General features: G+C 36.5%; 1 protein-coding gene across 1 annotated transcript in view; it reads right to left on the bottom strand.

Annotated features, from left to right (window-relative positions):
- Positions 1 to 23,530, bottom strand: part of LOC100378396 (activating signal cointegrator 1 complex subunit 3-like) — a 66,265-nt gene extending 42,735 nt beyond the window's left edge. Inside the window, exons 1-20 of the mRNA XM_085505069.1 lie at positions 23,113 to 23,530; positions 21,830 to 22,368; positions 21,245 to 21,359; positions 20,574 to 20,623; positions 19,930 to 20,057; positions 16,152 to 16,293; positions 15,574 to 15,699; positions 15,096 to 15,296; positions 13,154 to 13,294; positions 12,630 to 12,794; positions 11,565 to 11,813; positions 10,633 to 10,767; positions 9,766 to 9,957; positions 9,074 to 9,298; positions 8,286 to 8,405; positions 7,879 to 8,130; positions 7,351 to 7,527; positions 6,585 to 6,810; positions 5,240 to 5,493; positions 3,823 to 3,991 (exon numbers count right to left, since the gene is read on the bottom strand). Of these exons, the coding sequence (XP_085361195.1) occupies positions 3,823 to 3,991; positions 5,240 to 5,493; positions 6,585 to 6,810; positions 7,351 to 7,527; positions 7,879 to 8,130; positions 8,286 to 8,405; positions 9,074 to 9,298; positions 9,766 to 9,957; positions 10,633 to 10,767; positions 11,565 to 11,813; positions 12,630 to 12,794; positions 13,154 to 13,294; positions 15,096 to 15,296; positions 15,574 to 15,699; positions 16,152 to 16,293; positions 19,930 to 20,057; positions 20,574 to 20,623; positions 21,245 to 21,359; positions 21,830 to 22,368; positions 23,113 to 23,347 (3,841 nt within the window). The 5' untranslated portion in view covers positions 23,348 to 23,530. The remainder of the gene's footprint in view (positions 1 to 3,822; positions 3,992 to 5,239; positions 5,494 to 6,584; positions 6,811 to 7,350; positions 7,528 to 7,878; positions 8,131 to 8,285; positions 8,406 to 9,073; positions 9,299 to 9,765; positions 9,958 to 10,632; positions 10,768 to 11,564; positions 11,814 to 12,629; positions 12,795 to 13,153; positions 13,295 to 15,095; positions 15,297 to 15,573; positions 15,700 to 16,151; positions 16,294 to 19,929; positions 20,058 to 20,573; positions 20,624 to 21,244; positions 21,360 to 21,829; positions 22,369 to 23,112) is intronic.
- Positions 23,531 to 23,567: the final 37 nt, after the last annotated feature.

Below are 23,567 nucleotides of genomic sequence, written 5' to 3'. Positions count from 1 at the left end.
TGTCTCTTATTTGAATGGTGTACTACCCAGACTTAGGCGAGGGTTCTCCGAATCTGCCTATTCACATAGTTCATACCCACCATGGACTCCGGTCAGTCAAAATGACCATTTTGAACTGTAGGCATTAATCAGCGATTCTGCCGGTGATGGAGAGATAGAATCTAGGTCAGGGGAAGCCCCATAACCTCAAGATTCTTTTACCTCTTACATCACGAACCCACGTGACCGAGGCCACATGGCAGCGCCATAATTAGCCGTCAATCACTCTGGTTCTTTTCTCTCCGCCTCGAGGACTTAGACCAACGCGACGGACAGAGTGGGGAGGTTTGGGGGGACCCGGAGTAGGCGGGTTCGAAGAACCCTCGCCTAAATTCACTATGTTCAATTACCCACCATAGACTCCGGTCAGTCAAAATGACTATTTTGAACTGTAGGCAGAGTCAGACACTGATAGGTGGCGTGTTTTTCCGAGCAAACAGAAAAAATGATGAAAGTCTTTTCCCAGTCCGGGATGAAAACAAACTCAACACCCTAGTTAAGACCCAAAAAAGGGTGGTGTTTTACCTTGCCTGTGCTGTCCCCGAAAGCAAAAGGAGGATTTGCTCCACCAGGACTGACAACGATGGGGAAGGCGTCCCCCACTCCTTCTTGAAGGAGACCACCGCTGCGTTGTCTGTGCGGAGCAGGACTCTGTGGTCTCGAACTACGGGTAGAAAGTGTGGTAGTGCTAAGTACACTGCTCTCAGTTCGAGCCGGTTGATATGGTAGTCCCGAAACTAATGCAGGGCCATATCCTTGGGCTTGTTGGTCCAATAGATGCACTCCACAACCCTGGGAGAGGCATCTGTTGCCAGAGTCATACCTGCGGCGAGCGGGTCCAAGGGGCACCCCTGTCCGAGGTTGGCCAGTGACGACCACCAGGGCAGGGCTTCCTTCACTTGGTCTGAGAACGTAACCTGCCTATCTAGTTCCCATATAACAAGCGTTATACCGGGCGGCTGCATAGTGCGGCCTGGGGAACAACCCTTTGAACTGAGGTCATCATTCCGATGATCTGTATTAGTTCCCAGAGGGACACTGAGGGAACGCTGACTAGGCATTCGGCTAGGCTGCTTAGCGCTAAGCAACAAGCTCGATAAGCCAAGCTTACCTCTGTGACAAAACTCCATGCCCAGGGACACCAACTGCGCGTTGGGTCGAGGTGGGACTTGTCGATTTACTAACGAGTCCAACTGGTGAAGTAAATCCTGTGTTAGCCTGACGCAGTTGGCTATTAACCCCTTGCCCGGGTTGTTAGTAACCAGTAGTCTGGGTACGAATTGAGGTGTACCGACATCTGGTGAAGCAGCAGCACTACCTGTTTCATCACTCTGGTGAACACGTGGGGGCGTTTTGGTCTCATCCCACGCTATAGGGTCTGATCCCGAAACCACACCGACCATTACATCCTCCGCGGCTGACCAACGCCGCCCATCAACACCGTTTGAGTGCTCTGCGCCCCACTCCGCAATCAGACGGACAGGGAGAGACGTGCCGATGGGGTTGCTTTGGATCCCGACACCCGTGATCCCATAAGTGTTGAAGCAACCTTAGGTGGTCGCTTTAGGATCAAGGGTGGGGGTATCTACATCGTATCACCGGGATCGATGATACTCCGCCTCACCCCAAAAGCGTGGCTCATCGAGTCATACAGATGGAAGACTCTGAGGGACCGCCCGGAGTACCGGCTGTATCTGACGCGAGCGAACTGCGTCCTCATTCACTTTAAATATGTGAGAGGGAGCGTGTTCGACTGTGCGTCTCATGACAGGGTCGGTTCCTTCTGGGGACGCCCGTGGGTCGGTAAGAAAGGAGTCAAAATCCACAGCGGAGACCGGACACAAGGATGAATTCATTACCGTTGTACTGTTATCGCATGACGAACCCTAGCTGGCTGAAAGTGGGGGGGTCAAAGTGTGCCCTGCCCTGAAAGCCGACTGCGTCTGATCTACCCGGCCAGCCAGGGACGCAATTGCCCCAACAGTCCTTTGACCAAAGCCCTCAACTCGGAGGCAAACCCGGCATCGTGTGAGGAAGCGTCCACAAAGAGACCTGCAACAGGCCCCTTAGGAGGAAAGCCTCCATGGGCACAGCCTCGCTGCAGCCGGTAAAATCGGGTAAAAACACCGCCTGAAAAAACAGACTGTGAGGATGCCCTCCGATCAGCGGGGGAGACCGAGAAAAATATTGGTACCTCAAGCTCCAATCGATTTGTTTACTGGACGCGCGACCTTGCTGTGACGCGGACAGTCTCAGCGACTTTGATGGCTCTGAAAGAAAATCTCAGGCCTCAGAACTCCAGTGAAAAAACACACACCTTCACGCAAAAACTCCGAACCCTGCACGTAGCTACGACAAAGTATCTCGTATGCGGGTTCTATGCTGGTAAATTCTGAATATAACCACTGCACAGTCGACTCGAAACACGAGGAGACCGGAAAGAAAACGGCAGCGAGCCCTGGTGCTGTCATTACATCTATATATTGCTAAATACATTGTAAATAAAAGACGACATGCATGAGGGAAACGAAGTACAGTTGTAAAAGGTGCCGCCATGAAAACCAACATGTGGTTACGTAGTGGCGCCGGGTTATAATTTCTTTGTTGTGGAAAAGCATAACACACAAAGGGGAAAACGACACGAGGGTAAAAAGACAAGAAAAACTTATCCTACCAGCTAGAATGTCGGATGTCGTGGCTGCGGCAACAACCCACGCTAGAAACCCGGACAGGAAAAGCAACAGAGTCAGGCAGTGCTGCTCAGAATCATTCCCTGAGTGTGATTGACGGCTACCTATGGCGCTGCCATGTGGCCTCGGTCACCTGGGATCGTGACGTAAGGGGTAAAAGAATCTTGAGGTCATGGGGCTTCCCCTGACCTAGATTCTATCTCTCCGTCACCGGCAGAATTGCTGATAAATGCCTACAGTTCAAAATAGTCATTTTGACTGACCGGAGTCCATGGTAGGTAATTGAACGTAGTGAATATGCTGTACATGTATTTGAGAATAATCATAATGCCCATTTTTTTGTAGTGTGTTCTAATAAATGTTGTGTGAATACATGCATACAATACAACTAAATTTAGACAGTATGCCATCAACGACTGCTCACGATTACTAACATAATCAATCTTTTTGTAATGTTGTTATTCTCGGGCGTACATTCTGGCATTTTCACTGCCTGGCAACCATCACGGTGAAAACAAAGGCCGAAAACTTTCAGAAAATGGTACTTTGGGATGGTTGTTGAGACTCCCCTGAACAATGTAACAAGATTACCCCCTGCATGTCCAACATATATAAATTTGGTTGTCCAGAATTGCTTCAAAGTTGATTTTGTGCTGTTTTCTCAAAGCTCTTTTGACCGGCTTTTCTACCAGCGTTCCACACCAGCTCAAGCAGAGCCCATAGAAATATATGATACAGTAGTGTGCATCTCATCAACATGGAACGCCTTATGACGTAGCTCCGCCCCCGAAGATATCAGTTATTTCATCATAGTGCCAACCGCCACCTTAACCCATTGTACACCATAATCATTCCCCCGCAATATTTTAACATTTTGCACATTATTCAAGTATTTTTCGAAAATTTCTTTGTTAATTTCGTATCAAATAAACATAATTTTCCATTCCATTTTCAACCATGGATCTTGATCGAAATATTTTTAGGGTTTATTTTGTGAAAGGTGAAGTAAGTTTACTCAAGCATTCAATGGATCAAGGGGTTATTAATATATACAGTACAAGCACAAATATCAGACAGATAACAATATGCTCACCTGTGTGGGGTGGATGTTTTTCTGGTAATATGAGATGTTGAAATGATATAGCACATACGCTTTCAGCTCCTAGCCATCTATCAGATATAGCTCTGACGTAATACTGTGACGGCAGTGGTTCAAATATCGGGATTGTAAATACTAATTCCTGAGGTTCTCTCGCATATACCTAGTAGAGAGAAAAAATACACAAAGATAATGACATAGTCCCTGCCAGTTAATACTTTGACGGCAGTGGTTCAAATATCGGGATTGTAAATACTAATTCCTAAGGTTCTCTGGCATATACCTAGTAGAGAGAATAAAATATGAAGATAATGACATAGCCCCTGCCAGTTAATACTGTGATGGTAGTGGTTCAAATAGCGGTATTGTAAATACTAATTCCTGAGGCTCTCTCACATATACCTTGTAGCATAAAAATAATAAATATGTTTACACAGCCCCTGCCAGTTAATTGTTCCCTATTTAAAAAATCAGGATTATACATTGCCAGTAACAAATTATTATAAAAAAAATGATTTAGTTTTACAAGAAACACATTTTAATGAATTCTGCAAGTCATCACTAATTTTGTAGCAATGAGCATTTGACTGGTCTTTTGGACAACAAATCACAATGATTTCCACACAAAAACAGCATTACTTTTGTAGATCAAGAAATACAAGAATGTAACAGCAACTGATTGCATTTGGAAAAATTGCATCGCTATATTACAATCAAAGACAGTGTACTTGTGCATACTTTGTGAGAATACCACAAATTATACTCAAGGAAATTGTATCGCTGTAGTGATCCCCGGCCGAGGCATACTTTGAGCTATTCTTGTAATAAATTAATATTATACATCTGTCATCTGACGCCATAAGTTACAGCGTGCCGTAATTTTTCGGTATTGCACTGGGTATTTACATCCTACCACATAAGGAAATGCAAATTCTAAATATGGAACCATTATGCGTATAAGTGTCCTCTAATAATAAAAACAAACATGGCAGCCCCCAGGGTTTGACCAGACTCCACAGAAAGAAGTTTGGTCAATCTGTTCTAAACCTTTTGTATTTCGGCATTCACATGATGTATCTCTTTGGGAGAAAAAGATGTATAATAATAAGAATATTATAAGGACAGTACGTGGTCGCATCGGCCTCCGCTGCGCGTCGGTCGATACTCTCGTTGTACTGTCTTCGTGTATACTTTGCAGTATCCTTGTAATAACCTCATACTATTATTTATGTATTTGTAGCCATAATTACCCATTCCAAAATGTGCGAGTGAAAAACATAATATTATGAGTTTTGAGCAAGTACATGCATTTACATTCAATAACAAGATTCTATTTTTGTTATACTCTACATTAATTTCTGCATCCAATGAAAAATAAGAAAAGTTAAATTTGATTATTTTCATAGCTTACCTGCTTCTTGTGAAGTAAAAAATATTCTGAATGATAAATATGATTATTTTCGGGATCTTCCACCCAGACCCACCATGGTTCTGAAGTACCGCCATGTACACGATCATTCCAATTGAATTCAGGGGTCACCGTCAGACGTACTCTTAAAACAGTCCTTGTGATTGGCTGAATTGAGGCTTCCAATGAAAGTGCTGGAAACTGATGAACATTCAGTTTGACCTTTTCACCCATCCGAACGTGATGTATCATGTGACCTGTAGATTGCAATTCAAACAGATTAATCATTTCACTGACAAGGCTGGAGTTACAAGTAGCTTAATATTCAGATTTCATAACTAGATTCTGACACAGAATAAGAAAATAATATACATGGTTGACAATACTAGTCAAAAATTACAATAAAATAGAAAGTAATATAGAGAAAAAAATATCAATTGATACAAATTTGTGACAAGTTATATTTATTGGTATTATTTTAGGTGACATACAGGATATTATTATACATCTGTCACCGTAACGCCGTAAGTTACAGCGTGCCGTAATATTGCAGTATTGTACTGGGTATTTTCATCCTACCATATTACGAAACGCAAATTCCAAATATGGAATGATTGTGTTCTAAACGTTTTGGATTTCGACATTCTAATGATGTATTCCTGGGAGGAAAAGATGTATAATAATAAGGTTATTATGAGGATACTGCAAAGTATGCACTCAGACAGTATGCAGTTGCATCGACGTCTGCTGCTCGTCAGTTGATACTCCTGCTGTACCGTCTTCCTGCATACATTGCAGTATCCTCGTAATATCCTCATATTATGAAAATGTGAAAATCTTTTATGATTAATTCAGAAACAGAAATCTTGTAAATCCATGCACATTGCAACGTAATTCACAAATTTAGCAAATGAAATTTTAACAAAGTTAAACCCCAGTCAACCCCAGTTACCATTCATACATTTTTTTATTTTAACCTACATCATTATTTAGAATTTCTCAAAATTTTGATTAAGAATATCCAAGAGAAAAATCTTAAAAACAGTTTTTAAAAAATCAATAAAAACAGGCAAAATGTTGAGGGTTAACATTTTTGAAATTTAGTACATACTTCTTGTAAACCATGCATAATTCTCCCAAAACACCAAAAAACCTTGAATACATCTTCAATAGTGATTGTTATAACACCGATCAGTCATAACAATTATTTCTTGATAAATACAAACCTGTTTTCATGGAAATGTGTGTATTCACCTATTTTTCACAACAGAATCACAACAACAATTTTCAAACATCAAATTCGTCTTATCTATTCATCATAGTAATATCAGACATTTTATAAACTTACCAATTTCGTCTTTTTTCATTTCCCTTAGTTTATCTATCGTCAGTTTCTTATGTTCCAGCTTGCTATAGATATCATTACTTAATGTTCCAAACTGTCTTAGTGGATTCTCAAAGTCCCATTGTCTCTTATCTACAGTCTTACTTAACTGTAAAGTCAAAGCTGCCATCACTGGCCAACCTTTCCGAATGGCAATGTCAAAGAGAGCTCGAACTATACGACCAGCGTTCTGTAAAAAGTGAACGTGTAGAGAGGTCAAAAGTCAATTGTCCCTTACAAAGCAAGATTGAAGGTCATCAGCTAATAAACTGCTGAATTATCGCCGTGACAACTAAAGTTTGGTATTGATATGCATTCCATGACATACTGGATAAACCTTAGATGCAATGGTCACCAGTCAGCAATGCTGTACAAATTTATGAAAAAAATTTACACCAGCAAATTTTAATATAATCAAAGTGTAAATGAAAAAGCAGTCATCACGTTGGCAGACATTTTATTGATGTACTGCATTTAGTGATTTATAAGCCAAAATGGCCACCAGTCCGCCATATTTGAATGAATCATAAAAGAGATCATCTTGCATATGTATGATATCAGGTATTGCTGTTTGGTGTGTGTGAGAAATTAATCCCAAAGGATACATGGAAAGGTGAGACAAAAATTAAAAGAAGAAACTAAAACTTATAATTCCAAAATTATAAATCTCTACATATTGTTTTAGTAGTTTTATTCTTGGACACACTGGAATGAAGTGGTAGATACTTACCTGTGCCGTAAACGCCATATCAGAAACCAGCGAGAAACTGTCCAGTTTTCCTTTTGATATGTAAGTTTGTAGTAAAATATTGACTTTACCATAACCATTTTCAACACCCCCAGCAGCTCGCATTACACAGTCAAATTCTTCATGTGCTTCTAGTTCCGATAGTTCATCTTCACGAACCTAGACAATGTAGAATTACAATGTCATGAGCAAATTATTTATTTTTTTCGCAAAATTTTATTTATTTATTTAACACTTTATTTAAAGAGGGTAGGCCAATATACAATAAAGTAATTTTCATTGGGCCCTCTGTAGGGACAAAAAAATGTGGGTAACAATTTATGCACGTTTTCTGTCATTTTCAAATTTCAAATTAATTTTAGATAAAATTGACAGAATCTGATTTTGATTACAAAAATTGAACAAAAGTTTAGGGAAACAAATTATAATGGAAAGCAGAAATCAAACAGAACAATTTGGTGGAAGGAGACAAAAATTAACAAAGGTGGTGAAAAGACATGCATACTTTACCTTAATTTGATCAAATTCTTCCGCTTTGGATATCATGGAGAATATCTCCTCTCTAGTCATATATGGTTTAAATAACTCGTTGAATATTTCAATGGTATTGTATTTGATATAGAAGTGACTAGCAGTACGTCCAAGGTCTGTGGCATGTAGATACCCTGTTCGTTCATCAAATCTCACCATCTTAGCTTTATCAAGGGCTCTGGCTGCAGTTGTGATTAGGTTTGTACGGTGCTGTTCTAAAGTGGGATCCTCCTGCAAAATTGATATGCAATGAGAGATTTCCAGAAAAGATGTCATAGCCACTGTTGGTGCAGAAAGCACACAAAGCATTTAGTAATCTATCATTAGCAATCAAATGTGATTGTGAACTGAACATTGTATCTGAAAAACGACCGTTGCAAACTGACCTGTATTTTCTTGTAGTCAATGCCATAAACCAGTGGATTGAGACGCATTCTCACAAAGAAATAAGTATAACTTAACCACTTGACTGCCTCCTCAATGTTTGTCACTGTTCCAAGAGAGATCTGAAAACAGGATACAAGAAAACATGAATTATTTAAAATACAAGTCATTGAAAATGACACAGTCCCCATTAAATTTTTGAAAGTTCTCTTTGTGCTCGTCATATTAAAGCGGAGGGGTTGTCACGAGCGTGTCCTTGAAACTTGAGTTCCAAGTGGCGTATACAACAGATTGTTTATTTACATCAAAACATGTGTTCCGTGTAGTAGTAATATGGCCAAAAATAAAAACAGTTGTTATTCTGCCATCTTTGATCTGATTATGAAACACACTGATACGTATGATGTATGTGAATGAAAATGGTACATAAATTGTGGAAATATAGTAGTAAGGCCAAAAAGTCAGATGGTTGTCAATCGGCCATCCTTGACCAGATTTTGAAACAAATTGTCATGGACATGCATCCTAACATGTATAAAGTAAATGTATGTGCCAAATTTGAATGGCAACTGACAGAGCATGTCCAAGATACCACATAAAAAAAAACAAAAAAAAAAACAAGATCCCTGCCAGTCGACCAGTTTATCAGCTAGTGCAATTGACTCAATGAGGTTCTTTTTATTTATTTATTTATTCATTTGTTTGTTTGTTTATGTGGGAAACTGTTCTGTCAAATAATGACCAGGTTATCACCTAGAATGCACCAGTAGCAGGATATGACATCACTTACCTCTGCATTGAGATTATCAGCGAGTGTACGTGTAAACTGACTTTCAATAGGGTTCTGTCGAGTCATTAGTGATAAATAATGGCTGAGTTTATCGTGAGTGGTGATAATAGTACCCTGTCCATAACTATCAAACTGTGGTCTTCCAGCACGGCCAAATATCTGCATTACGTCCAGGATTCCAAGATCTACAAAAGCACCTTTGTGTGCATCATACAGTTGAGTTCCCTGAAGAAGCAATAAAACATGTTTTAAAGTCAGCTGGTTGTGAACGTTCAACTCAGACAGCTAGTATGTATGAGACGTAAGTCACAAAAGTCTGGCAAATTGAGCGTGTGTGTTCAATATGCTTACTGTGAGTCACACATGAGTGTTGTATCTTGTCTGCCAATATGGCAGCAAATTTATTTTGTGCGTATAATTTAAAAATAGAATAACCCTCCTGACAGTAAATTTTATAAGGAATTGGAATGAATCACGTAGATAAGCCCTTGCCAATCACACCTGAACTAATTTAGAGGGTTTTCATATCTTGTCAATCACACATATACCAATCTAGGGGGTTTTCATACCTTGATAATCAAATATACACTAATCTAGGGGGTTTTCATACCTTGAAAATCACACCTGCATTAATCTAGGGGGTCTTCAAACCTTGCAAATCACACATACACTAATCTAGGGGATTTTCATACCTTGATAATCACAGCATGAGCCGGTAAGTTTACTCCCCAGGCCAGTGTAGCTGTGCAAACTAAAACCTTGATGAGTCCATCAGAGAACAATCGCTCTACGAGATTTCTATCTTGTCGAAGCATACCAGCATGATGAATGGCGAAGCCGTCAGGAAACATCTCTCGGAGTTGCTTATTTGGAGATCTTTGTACCTATCAAAAGTAAAATTAATTCCACTTATTATCAATGAATTTAAGCTTTGTTCCAGTTTTAAAATCTCCTCCTACCCACAGTCCCTCTAGGACTGTGTCCTACCACAGTTGTCACATATTTAAAGTTAATGTATGTTACATCAACTGATATTGTAAAAGCATTAATTTCCACTGGTTTTTAGTTTCACAGATTTGTCAGTGAAATAATATGTTGAAATCTGACATTTTCATGTGGGATTTTAATTTGCCAATTTCACTTATCGGCAAAAATAGTAAAATAATAAATAATTAAGGCATTTACTGTATCACACATACAAACAGTGTGGTGACTGGGACACTTTAAAGTGCTTTTAGCTCATGACTTTTTCTATAATATGATCTGGTTTCCCTTAAAATCTGAATGTTCATTTTGTAGGCATGATGTAACTCAAAGCAAAAACAACAGAGTAAATAAAGTTAGTACCTTGCAGATGTTCTGGGTGATTGACATGTTATTGTGTATGCATTATGTTTACAATATTTTTATTTTGAGTAATAATATTATCCACTATTCAGCAGTACACAATTCTTACAATGCCAGACATTTGTGCAGTGAATGCACTGTTTTTTAATATGATGTATTTCTTAATTTGCAAGCACTTGAATTAATCTTTATTTATTAATCAATATCAGTACCTGTTTCTCGGCGTGTCCATACTGAGAGTTTTGCCGAGCAGCAAATAAACCCGATTCCCCAGAATTCTTTGAGATTTCTCTTAGTTTCATCGCAGTGCGGACTGTTGCATTACGAGCATGAACAAATACCATGACCTAGAAACAGAATATACATAAACTTGCATCAAAATTAATGTATCTACAAGTTTTGAGCGCATATAATAAGTTGTTCGATTAGGCCAGTAGTGATGCAGGCTTGTCCAAAGTTCCAGCATGATGCACAAATGCAGCATGTTTGTACAAATTGACTGCATATTTTCATCACTTCTTATTTTATTAAAGTCAACCATTGACCTGCTAACATTTTTTGTGATAATCAAATAAATACTTTCTGTTATAAAAAAAACATCTCTGAACAAGGACGACAAAATTGTGGATAATTATGATGTATTCATACAAAAATACTATGTGACACAGAAAATCAACAAATGGTCCATATTCACTGTCACGTGACTTACACTTGGTGGATCAATTGAAGTATGAGATAGGAAATTGATCAATTTCCAATACATGTAAATGAAGCCATGTGGCAACAAGGTGCATCTATGATGTAGGTGGCAAAAGAAATGCCATTAACAACTTCATTATTGTTCTGTTGTGTAGTCGCTAACCGATAACTGTTTTTAAGAGATTTTCTATGTTTTAAATGACAAACAACACCACAACGAAATGAAGCTATCAATGAATGCCATTACTTTTGTTTATTTTTGCATCCATTTGTGCGGCAAAAGAGCGCTTCATCTACAGCAGGAAAGGAAGGGGCATAATTAGAGAATAATATAATAATAGACATTTGTAATTTGGAAACATCAAAAGTGGTGTGGAGAAGTAGTTTTATTTTATGACATACAATCTAAAATAAATTGGAATATATTATAATAGCAAATATTTACCTGATGTCCCTTCTCTACCATATCTACCGCTTTGTCGTAACAGACTTGATCAATATCCTGCATCTGCTGCATACGATTCAACGTCTTCACCCCGACAAACGTTGTCCCAAGCGGTACAGGACGGAAACGACCATCAAAGAAGAACAATCCCAAGTACGGACTAACATGTAGAAACTTGGCTACATCTAAGTAATTCGGCAACGTTGCTGACAGACCAACGATGCGTATCATACTCTGTGAGGACTCAACCTATAAATAAAGTATTATTATATAAGATTATACACAACATTTTCAGAATCAATTGAAAATTTTGTTCAAGCAAATAATACAGAAAAGCTTGTTTATATTTTAAATGCTGAGAGCAGACCATTGATAAAAGAATTATTAAATACATAATAACAGCATATACGACAAAAAAACAATATCAATGTTAAAAAAACTCATGGAAATGTAATATTTTAATTTTTATCTTCAAATACCATTAATATTTCTTTACTGTGTCTTTATGATAAGTATAGTTTTAGTTTTTTAGAATAGTTTGTTATACCTTTATTACATTTGTATTCACCTAAATTGAATTTATTTCAATATGGTTGTAATAAAGAATTACTAGTATCTTAATTAAGTATAGCTTGCTAGAGTGAATATGTACCATCACAGCAGTTGTTCTTGTAACTATTATATCTATTGCTCTAGAATATTATTGATGGATAAATCATACATTGATATAGTGATCTAACTATAGTTATGTAATTTATAATATGTCAAAAAGGAAATTCATATTTAATACACAAATTATAAAGTGTAAAATACAACATTTCAATTTGTGTCTTCAGAACCAACAGCCATGTACAATCTTTATTTGTATACAAACTCTCTCCCCAGCTGTCAACAAGCTTGCGCAACTTAATGTAGGGATTCCATTTTAACTTTGGCAGTTCAAGGGTGGAATAACATAAACCTTTACTTCATTCATTCATCTAAACTACGATACAGTTAAACCAAGACCATCACATTCATGAACCAGACAACTATCCACTACACATGTTAAATCTCTCTTCTCACCTGTCTTAAAGTCCTTGCAACTAAACATTCAATAACCGCACCTCTGTCTTCATGCAGTAGATGCACTTCATCTATAATCAATAATTTGACTAACTGCGTCAAAGCCACATCACCAGTACTTTTACGAGTCACCACGTCCCATTTCTCTGGGGTCGTCACTAACATCTGGCAAAAAAAAATTTTACAGAAAAATGAAAAATTAAATTGTTTTATTTATTTTATTAATTTAAATAATACATATTAGTTTTGTATGAAATACAAGATTAGCATTTTTCCAGTTAAATAATATGAACATGATACTCATACACAAAATATTATTTATTTTTCAACACAAGACATTTTTTTGGAGTGATATTATCTCCAACCTAAATTGCATGGCACACTGCTGTACAGCCAGTGTAAAATGCGAGTAAATAAACAACATGCCAACATACACAAACTGTGGGACTTACACAGAAGTCAATAACATTGATATGGAACTGAAGCGCATATATTTGTTTGTAAACATGTCCACATGGACATACCTGTGTTTTCTGTATTTCCGATTTCGTCAGCTGCATGTCACCAGTCAGTTCTTTCACGGCGATACCTAATGGTGCAAGTCTACCACCAAAGTTTCTGACCATCTCAGCAGCTAATGCTTTCATTGGTGCTACGTAGATGATCTGATAATATATAAAACATTAATAAATAACTTGAGTCAAACTTTACAAGGCTATCACGGAGGAAAGATACTCCACATAGCTCCCCTACTCACTCACATATCACTATGTTACAAGTGCCATTTCTTCATAGCCAGACTTACGCTGTACCCTGAAATCATACTTCTATATGATTGTATATACCGGATTCTGCCGTAAATTTGTCCTGGGTTGTTAAACGGCAGTTTGGGTTTAAAAAAAAATAAATTAGAACCAAGAAATCGTCCAGGGCGATTTTTCAGCAGTTTTTTAATGTGTTATTTTAATCTTTCCTGATGCCTAAAAGTTTCACCTTAGTCATTGATGCCTATTCAAGAGTATGATGTTTATTGCAACTAGGGTGAATTGGTATAAGCTTTGTTTCGACAATGAACTGTTATCACTGTAAACAATATTAAATTATTCTTCAAATGCTCAGTTTATCTTTTGAAAACAAGTAATTTTTTTTATTTAAATACAAATCATGCCACTTTCCCATCAAAATCCAAGCCAAAAGATTGTACAACACCATCGGCAAATCTCTTCCATGCTGCGTTCAATAACATTAACATATTTAAATGAGCTATGGTAATTTGAACACGTTGGCATCATCCATCATTTTGATTGGTTAATTAGTGATTTCACCTGTCAGGTATAGGAACATCGTCCCAGGTCAAAACATGGCGGATATTTATATCTACAGCATCGAGCCTTTAAAATGCAACCGGAATCATTTGCTTACAATGAAATAAGTTGAAATTCAACGAATGCATTGTTTGCACGTTATTATAATCATTACTAAGTAATAATCAACAATTGTGAAACGCAGCATAACCGGATTGCGCTACCGCGATCATTTGCTAATGCAGTTGTGTTCGTTTTTATTTGAAACTTCTTTTAGAATATACTTTCGTTACTAATAAAATGAAAAAAATAATAATAGCATTTGACACACAAGGTTCGTTAATGTGATTTTTTTTTAAGAAAGATGCGTTGGATGACACTGTAATGAAAGGGGGTCTACTTTTTAATTCAGCAAGAATTAACTTCTGCAATAGTTTCATTTGGTTTGGGTTTGGGATATTTGATGATCATTTTTTTGAAATTTTAAACCCCAAATAAGGGCCCACCAGCCGTGAAATCGGCCAAGGCAATTTTTCAGATGGGTGAATTTATGGCAGAATCTAGTAGAAGCAATTTTTTTTTTAGTCGATATGATTTAATATTTATTTAAACCCGATAACTTCAGGTATAAAATACCTCTATACATGAAGGTCGAGTGTAAGAAAAGTATTAAATTACATTAGAATAACAGAACAATATTAAAAGATTTGTTTGATTATGATAATATGTTATTTCCCATTCTATTCTAAAGGGGCACATTTTTTCATATTTCAGAAGTCTTGAAAATCATAAAATTTTTGAGAAAAGAACTATTTACCGAAGTACTAAAATACCGGTTTACATGAGTTAATTTATGAGAAAAGACACCTGACAATGCATACATTTTCTCACGAGTCGCCAAGATGCATTAGATGTCACCTGAAAAAAACATCATGACAGCTTTTCAGGCAACTTGTTGTCCATCGCCACAGTTAGTTTCCTCGTGTACCATTATCACTGCAGTGAATCATATGTTTATTGGTACATTGCGTAAAAGGAGTCACAGCGACATTCGCAAAATTTCATCAACGCAAACACACTAAGTTTAGAGTTGACAACTGAAAAGTGCACAGAAATACAGAAATTTCCCTGACATATCTCAGTTGAGTCTAATATTCCTCACCTTGAATTCATCTTTCTTGATCACACCTTGCTGTAAATGTTGTTTGATTTCATGTAGTATTGCCAACATAGCTATATTGGTTTTACCAGCACCAGTCGGCGCCGAGATCAAAAGGTTCTCGTTTGTGAGATATGCTGTTTCAAAGACGACTGACTGGATGCGATTCAAAGATTTCATTCCTTTAAAAGCTAACTGACTAATCTGTGAAATTAAATGAACATTAAATTTAAACATAAAATAATAGATGATATAATTTTAATACATGTTTATACATCGATAGCAATGTTGAGAATCTTAAAAACTGAGGATACAAACATATTAAAAGTATGCCAATAATGAATTAAGCCAAAATTTGCGAAGTTATAGTTGAGTTATCACCAGGGAAATTTGATTACAGTGTTTTGACAACACAGACAACGATGAAAGGACAGATGTTTTCCCATCCATTGTGCATCAGTATGAATTAATCTTCACAAACCTCATCTAAATCACTTATCAATATTTTTTTCTTGCCGATGTGTACCGGAGCAGGTTCAGATGGAGGAATGTTAACTTCTTCGTAAATTTTATTACTCTGCTTTTCAAAACCAATAGGCAGGCTCATCTGAAATAAACCAAGATAGCGAGTCCTCAAATGACGTTATAATATGTACTGAAACTAATCTAAGGGTTACCATATATGTGTTATGAGTGATGAGACAATAAACAGTGTTTTTTTTCATCCTTTGATTGGCAACTTTTGTCACCATTCAAAGAATAAACTAAAATGTAGTTTTCCATATTTCCAAAAATTTATATCAAGTCAAATGGAAATTACTTTTGATCCAAAAGAAATTAGAGATGAATGTAATAAAATACGCAAAATCTTGTGCCAAAATATGGACAGAAAAAACTTCAAAAGATGACAATCGTAAGAAATCATCAAAATAGCGCCCTCTATGAATGAGCTGAGACAATACAATACAAAGCAAACATTCATTGATTTTTAGTTATGTCAGTTTGTCAGTATGTGTATACTTAATATAGGAAATGAGATTAATGATTAATTAAACTGACCTTAGTGCCGCCAATAAACGATGATGAAAGACGTGCTTCTATCATTGAGTCATAAACATTTGGATAGTGCTCTTGTTGTGGTACGTGTACCCGGGGACGAGAGAAGAGTGTTGATTTGCCCGCATCTTGTAAAGACCTTTCTCTGCGAAAAATAGAAAAAAATACAAAGAAATAAAGATAAGCAAATGTGATGATATGATTCTGTGAAACAGAAAGATGTTTGTGCACAGTTCCTCCTTGGTTGTTACTGTAAAATACTTTATTTTCACTTGCAATTAAGTTTCGCTATTTTCGCTGAAGGAATGATTTAGTGAAAATAAAATCCAGCGAATACACCTTTTTTTTGTACATTTTACCTTCAACTCTAAAATCAGTGAAAATAAATGTCATACAAAACAAAATAAATTCCAGCTAAAATAAAGTATTTTACAGTATATTGAATGTTCTTGCGTATATACCGGTAGTGACCCCTTGCCACACTGCAGTATTAAAGTCACGATATTAGCTAAGTCGCGGATAACTTGATGGCTTCCAGTAGCTTTGGAAAAAACAAATTTTACAATTAATTGCTTCATGTATTTGGCTCGCCATTAAAACATCAGTATGAGACAATCAGGGCTGGTGATTTTTAAACAGTGTTGATGTCATCGCCATTTAGCAGTCATTTCCTTAAAAAATACTGGGAAACAGTGTCTGTGGCTGGGCTCAAGGTGTCAACTCATGACTGTACAAGTTTCTCGGCAGGTACTGCTCTAATAAAGCCCTAAAAAACTCATTGCAATGTGAAGAATACATTATTCTGATCTCTGGTTTCCAACTGAGCAGCATGTCTAAGCAAAAGTTATCCAGTCTTTCTATCTATGATAAACCACAACTCTTGATAAGTCTCGTTTATTGTTTGCCTCCCATCACCTTAGCAGGAGGTCACTGTATCTGTGAGATGTGTACTGCATTGATAATCAATATGTTTATTTCCACAATCTATTCACCATGGTATACAAAGATGCCATAGTATCAGTGCATCCTCTAACAGACTGATCTCAAGTCAAAATAATATCCCAATCAAAGAAAGCTTAGAAAGAACTCCCGTGTGCTGAGAGTATTGGAGACACATTAAAAATTAATTCAAAATTACTTGAACTTGATATATTGATGGAAACGCAGAAAACTAATTATGCAAATAAGGTAACTAATATGAACAGATTTAAGTGTAAAACTAATAAGGTCTGCACAATGTACCAAGTTTCATTGAAACGTGATTAGAACCAAAAAATTATTAATTATTATGCTAATTAGAGAATTAATATAAACAGATTTTAACCCAAAATTAATCAGGCTGTCTATTGTCCTAGAGCATTTATGTACCAAGTTTTATTCAAATGTGATGATCAATACTTGAGATATCAGTATTAATTAATTATGTTAATTAGGTGATTAAGAAGCATAAATATTTACCAAAAACTAATATGGTCATTAAAATCCAATGAGTGGTTTTTTAGACAATGCAACAGCCATAAAACAGCAAAAAAATTAACTAATTATGCAAATTGGGTAATTAATATGCACAATTATTTATCCCAAAATTAATCAGGTCTCTGCATAGTCCTAGAAGATCTATGTCGCAAGTCTCATTGTAATGTGATGATTAGTACCTGAGATACATTTGTATCAGGTGAAAATTAACTAATTATGCTAATAAGGTGATTAATATGCACAAATATTTACCCAAAAACTGATTAGGGGTCTGCACAGTCCTCAAGTAACTATGTACCAAGTTTCATTGAAACGTGATCATTACTACTCGAAATATCAAAAGATGAAAATTAATTAATTATGCAAATTAGGTAATTAATATGTACTGATATTACCCTAAAAACTATCAGGTCTGTGCATTGTCATATGACATCTATGTAAGTTTAATTGAAATGTGATGATTAGTACTTGAGATATCAGTGGAATTCAAAGCCGGAAATTGATTAATCATTATGCAAATTAGGTAATTAATATAAACAGGTTTTTACCCAAAACTAATCAAATCTGCGCATTAGTTCAGAGTATCCATGTGCCAAGTTCCATCGAAATCCAATGAGTGGTTCTTCAAATATCAGTGGAACAGTCATGGAACAGCTTAAAATCAGTTAATTATTATGCAAATTAGGTAATTAATATTCATAGATTTTTACCCCAAACTAATCAAATCTGCGCATTAGTTCAGAGTATCCATGTGCCAAGTTTCATCAAAATCCAATGAATGGTTCTTCAGATATCTGTGGAACAGTCATGGAACAGCTAAAAATCAGCTAATTATCATGCAAATTAATATTCATGAATTTTTACCAAAACCTAATCAACTCTGCGCATTATCCCAGAGCATCTATGTACCAAGTTTCACCAAAATTTGATTAGTGGTTTTTGAGATAACGGTGGAACAAAAAAAGTGACATACATACATACATACAGACATACAGACAGGGTAACTGCAAAGACTCCCTTTTGTGCTTCGCACACGGGAGTCAAAAATCAAGACTGTATGTGACTTCTATTTTTATAAAATGTGCAAATTCCTCAACTAAAAGAAAAGTTGTTTTCAAGGTAACTTTTTCAATGTATGATTTTCTATTGAGTCATAACTAATTTAATTATCACAAACAATCTCTGTGATGTATCCTGTTGGCTTAGAAGAGGCACTGTACAATATAAATTAAAGTACCACAAGATTAGTAAGCTGCATGTATAAACAAAGAATAAAAGTTAGGACACGTCTGCTCTTCTAATCAAGCAAATCCTTGGGGGGAACATCCAGGTATTTTCACCGCTTAGCAACCATCACGGTGAAAAACAAAGGCTGATAACTTTCAAAAAATGTACTTTGGAATAGTTGTTGAAACTCTCCTGAACAGTGTAACAAGATAACCCCAGTGTGTGCAACATATATAAATTTGGTTGCTCAGGATTACAAATAATAATGTACTTCAAGGTTGAGTTTGTTCCCTTGACTTTAGCTGTTTTCACCGGCTCTTTGATCAACGTTCCACAACAGCTCACGCAGAGCCCACAGAAATACACAATAGAGCGGCACACGTCTTAGCAACGTAGAATGTTCTGTGACGTAGCTCTGCCCCCAAGGTTATGGTATTTGGATGATGTGCTGTGTTACGTGTCTCTTCCTAAAAGGACAACAACTACATTTTTTGCCAACATTTTCATATTTTTAAATCAATGCAGAGCCAAAATGATCTTTACATTATCAAATGAGAAAATACATGCCAGGTAGACTGTTGACAATTTGTAATGCTTCAATTAAAATTTTTAAAATGCAATTTTAATAAATGATATTATTGAATAAATGGCACAAAGATAATAAAGCAAAGAATGCAATAATTTTGAGAAATTTCAAACACTGATATAACATGTGTGTAAGATAATACTGTAAAATGACTAATTTTCACTGGGTTTAAATTTCACTGATTTACTATTACAGGCATATTCAGTGGGTTTTAAATTCACGGTTTTGTCATTTAGATAATGTGTTCTATGCTAAATTTTACATATTCACTGTGTTTTAATTTAGCGCATTTTTCCAGTCAGGGAAATAAGCTAAATTAAAACCCAGTGAATAATTACCCCCTTTACAGTAGGCTGCAAACACATGGAAAAAACCCAAAATTAATTAACATGTACATCCTAAAAATATGTCTCATGTGTTCGTTTGTTTAACATAAAGATCAATTTGCCATAGTATGACACTTATCCAAAAAACATTATCATTCTATCGTACCTCTGTAATCTAAGCTGCTGTGGGTCAAAATCATCCATAAAATCATTCTCTTCCATTCTAGCATCTTTCCTTGCAAACTTCTTCTCTTCCTTCATATACTGTTTTCTTAGCTGTTTTTCTTTCTCAGTCTATGAACAAGCACAACATTAGGAACTGAAGATTCAACTGGAGCAACTACACTTGTCAGATTTCAAAATCATACCAAGAATATATCTATTTATAGAAAATTGTTCAGCATGTAAAACAGATTTAATGCTGACAATATACGCATAAGATCTATTTCAATGATTTGTTGTGAATAGCAAAATATATTCGCTAGTTTAAATTCACTGGTTTTTGAAGAAAAAAAGTATATTTTATGCATTTTCACTGGGTTTTAATTCAGTGAACTCTGCTATCAGCGACATAATTGATATCCGCTGTGATACAATATATATGTAAGACTAATACATTAAAGCGAGGGAGTCGTCACCTGTGCATGCGTCAGATGGCCATAGCGTGTCATTGTTTACAAACAAGCATCTACCCATGAGCCTTTGCGTTTTTAGCGTGTGTTATTATCGCGGCTTGGAACTCAATTATCGCATGTGCGCAGGTGATGACCCTCTCGCTTTAAGGTTACGCATTTATTCTGATTGTCTTACCTGAATCGTAACCTGACATCCAAAAGTTGGTTTAGATACATCGCCATCACCTGCAAATTTATGTGTAATATTAACAAAATAATAAGGAGATAAACAGACTATTGGTTTTACAGGAATGTATCTAGTTTCAAAAGAATCTCCCAATACCAAGACATTTTACTGACTACAGTAATACATGTATTATGGTTCCATAACAATCATCAAATTATCCATTCAGTGTAACAAGAAAGACAACAGAAAAATAGACCCCTTTCATAAGTCGAGCGCCCTCAAGCACTTCCTGTTTCAGAAGAACTGAAAGAGAGGCCAGTAGGTATAGAAACTCCACTGCCTCCATAGACAGACACAGCAGCTATCCAGGAAGTAATGTTTTAAAGGCAAGAATTTTGAGTTTATTTTTATTTTGACCCAGTGCTAAGCTGAAAGATGACGTCTGTACTAAGGTTTATAAGGTTTTCATGATTGGTTTGTGTGGTTTTTTTTTTTTAAAAGTCGTAAACATTGACTTTAATACATAGAGTACATCTGCAGACCAAATTTGGGGCAATATTATACATTGCTAAATTCAGTATTACCATGGAAACCAAACAACCTGATGGTAATGCTATGATTACATAAACAAACCCCATGACAAAGTGAGCGTAATTCTTTATACATTTCACGGAACATACCTGGTTTGGTTGAATTCTTATTCCCTCCATTCATAGCAGCATTAAGCACTTTGTGACGATTTGACAACAAGGTCTGGATAAATTCAAATCTATCAAACCCCAATAGTTCAAAGAGCTGTAACAAAAGCAAGAACCAATACATACAATTGTTTTCAAGAAGGATTAACTATTTTTTATAAAAATAAATATAAACTAGATTGCAATTTGAAATGACCAATAAATAGCTTTTGACTAATTCAATGCGTTAGCAAATGAATATCAAATAATTCCAAAGTGGTCAGTATGACCTTTGACCTACGGTATGTTCCAGCTTACCAACAATTATTTGGCAATACTACTGTACTACAAAAAAATAATCTGAATCTGAGCTTTACCAAATGAATTGATAGCTTCCAAGATAAGTGTATTTTTATTTTATAAATTTTAACACAAAATGTTCATAATTCCTGTTGTTTCATTGCAACGCTATGACCCCTGTTTGTTCAGAGATAATGCATGACGATGAATCTTGTCGTGACTGGAAAATGGTTTATAGTACGAATTATCAATTTAAATGGCATGCATATAATTAGACAACAAACATACATCATTTTGTAGCTCATCATTGGTTTTAGAAGAACAAAGTTCATCAAAGATTGTCTCACACCAGATCTGTGCGGTCATACCGTCATCCCCACCGTAGTACTTCTCCACTTCCAATCGTAGCCAGTTTCCACTTATTTCATTTGGTTTACGCTTATTGACATGGTTGCTATTGACAACCGGTTCGGCAACAGGTGCCGTATAGGACATAGTGAAGTTGTAGTGTTCTGTGTCAGAGTCGTCAGACTCCTCTTCATCAACTTCAACGTTGAATGAATCAAACGAGAATTTGATATTCTTTCCAAATTCAAAATTCTGCTTTTTCTCTCTGGCATGTAAATTCTCCAGCACCTCCACCGGAATATGCCTGGAGATATCTTGCACTGTGCTACATGCTTGGGAAGCAGCATTGGCCGGGAATGGTCCCAGAGTATTTTTTAGCTCAATAGTTTCTTGGTGGCCAACCTTCTCACATCCTTGTAAAGTTACAAACAGAAACACTGCTGTACTTTCTACTGTCTCTGGTGAGGCATCACCACCAACTGCCGAAGGAAATAAGAAAAAGTGTTAACAATTAACAGAAACAAACACAATGTACTGGTACATTGTGCTTTTGATGACACTGATCTTGTAGTATGATTTGTATATCTCAACAGAGTGAAAGGCCAAATCAAAAAATTCATATCAAAACAGATTGCCTCCATATATGTATGATTGTATGTAAGGGTGCCTCAACAGGGTAGTTGCATCACTAGCATGATGATATGATCTTCATTGGTATTTGTTCTGTTTACTCTTTAGAGCATCAATAAGATTATAAAATGAGATTATAAACAGGGATCATATAAATGATTATAAAATGAGATTATAAACTGAGATCATAATGATAACAAAATGATGTGTCAGCTAAGTGTGATTATGGAGGTATGCCTCCATGGTGTGGACAGGTTGAAATCTGGTGGCGTGTAGTATGGTAGTGTGGTTTTCTTTACATTTGTTTTCCAAGTTGAATTTGGTTAAGGAATAAATATCATAGAGGATAAGTAGAATCTCTCTAATACTTAAATTGAATTGAAACTTTTTGATATTGGTTATTAAGTATGGCTCGAACTGTAACCTCACGCCAACTCACCTGGACCAAGATTTCAAGAAATCAAAATGCAAATGAATGGAGATCATAAATGAAATACTGTATTTTCAACATAAGTGATTTCAACAAGTTTTCCCCAATGTTTCTACTAGTATCACACAAAGTAAAGAACATCATCGATGTCATTTTACGTTACCTATTTCCCTGGCGGTGTGCATTAGTTTCCGTAGTTCCGCTGTAACTTCGTGTTTTTTTTGCAAGCTGTTTTGTTCGATGATAAAACACAAATCATCCCAGCCCATCCCCTCCTTCCGTGATCCTCTGGATTTTCTCGACCTAGGCACGACATGGTCATTTTCTCCTGGTGCGTCGATATTGCCCGAAACCGGGGAGAAAGCTCTGAGAGCACCTGTTAACCTGGGTAGCATCATGTCTGTCACGTTTTCACCGGTGATCCATGATGATTTGGCACGGCATATTGCACCGGCAGCAGAAATCTGGATCCCGGAAGTTTACTATATTTGCTGGTTTGCAGTGATAGAGCTTCTCTTCTCCAGTGAATTCAAAAAGCAGAGATATATATTTGTGCCTTATTTAAGTGTGTGTGTCCAGGGTCTAAAGAGTAAAGTAAAGTGACACGTCGGTAGAAAA

The sequence above is a fragment of the Saccoglossus kowalevskii genome, chromosome 11, assembly GCF_978046115.1.
Source record: "Saccoglossus kowalevskii chromosome 11, keSacKowa6.1, whole genome shotgun sequence".
In the NCBI taxonomy this organism is placed as follows: Eukaryota; Metazoa; Hemichordata; class Enteropneusta; family Harrimaniidae; genus Saccoglossus; species Saccoglossus kowalevskii.
The sequence above is the reverse complement of the archived record's forward strand: the minus strand, read 5'-3'. Positions and strand labels throughout refer to the sequence as shown.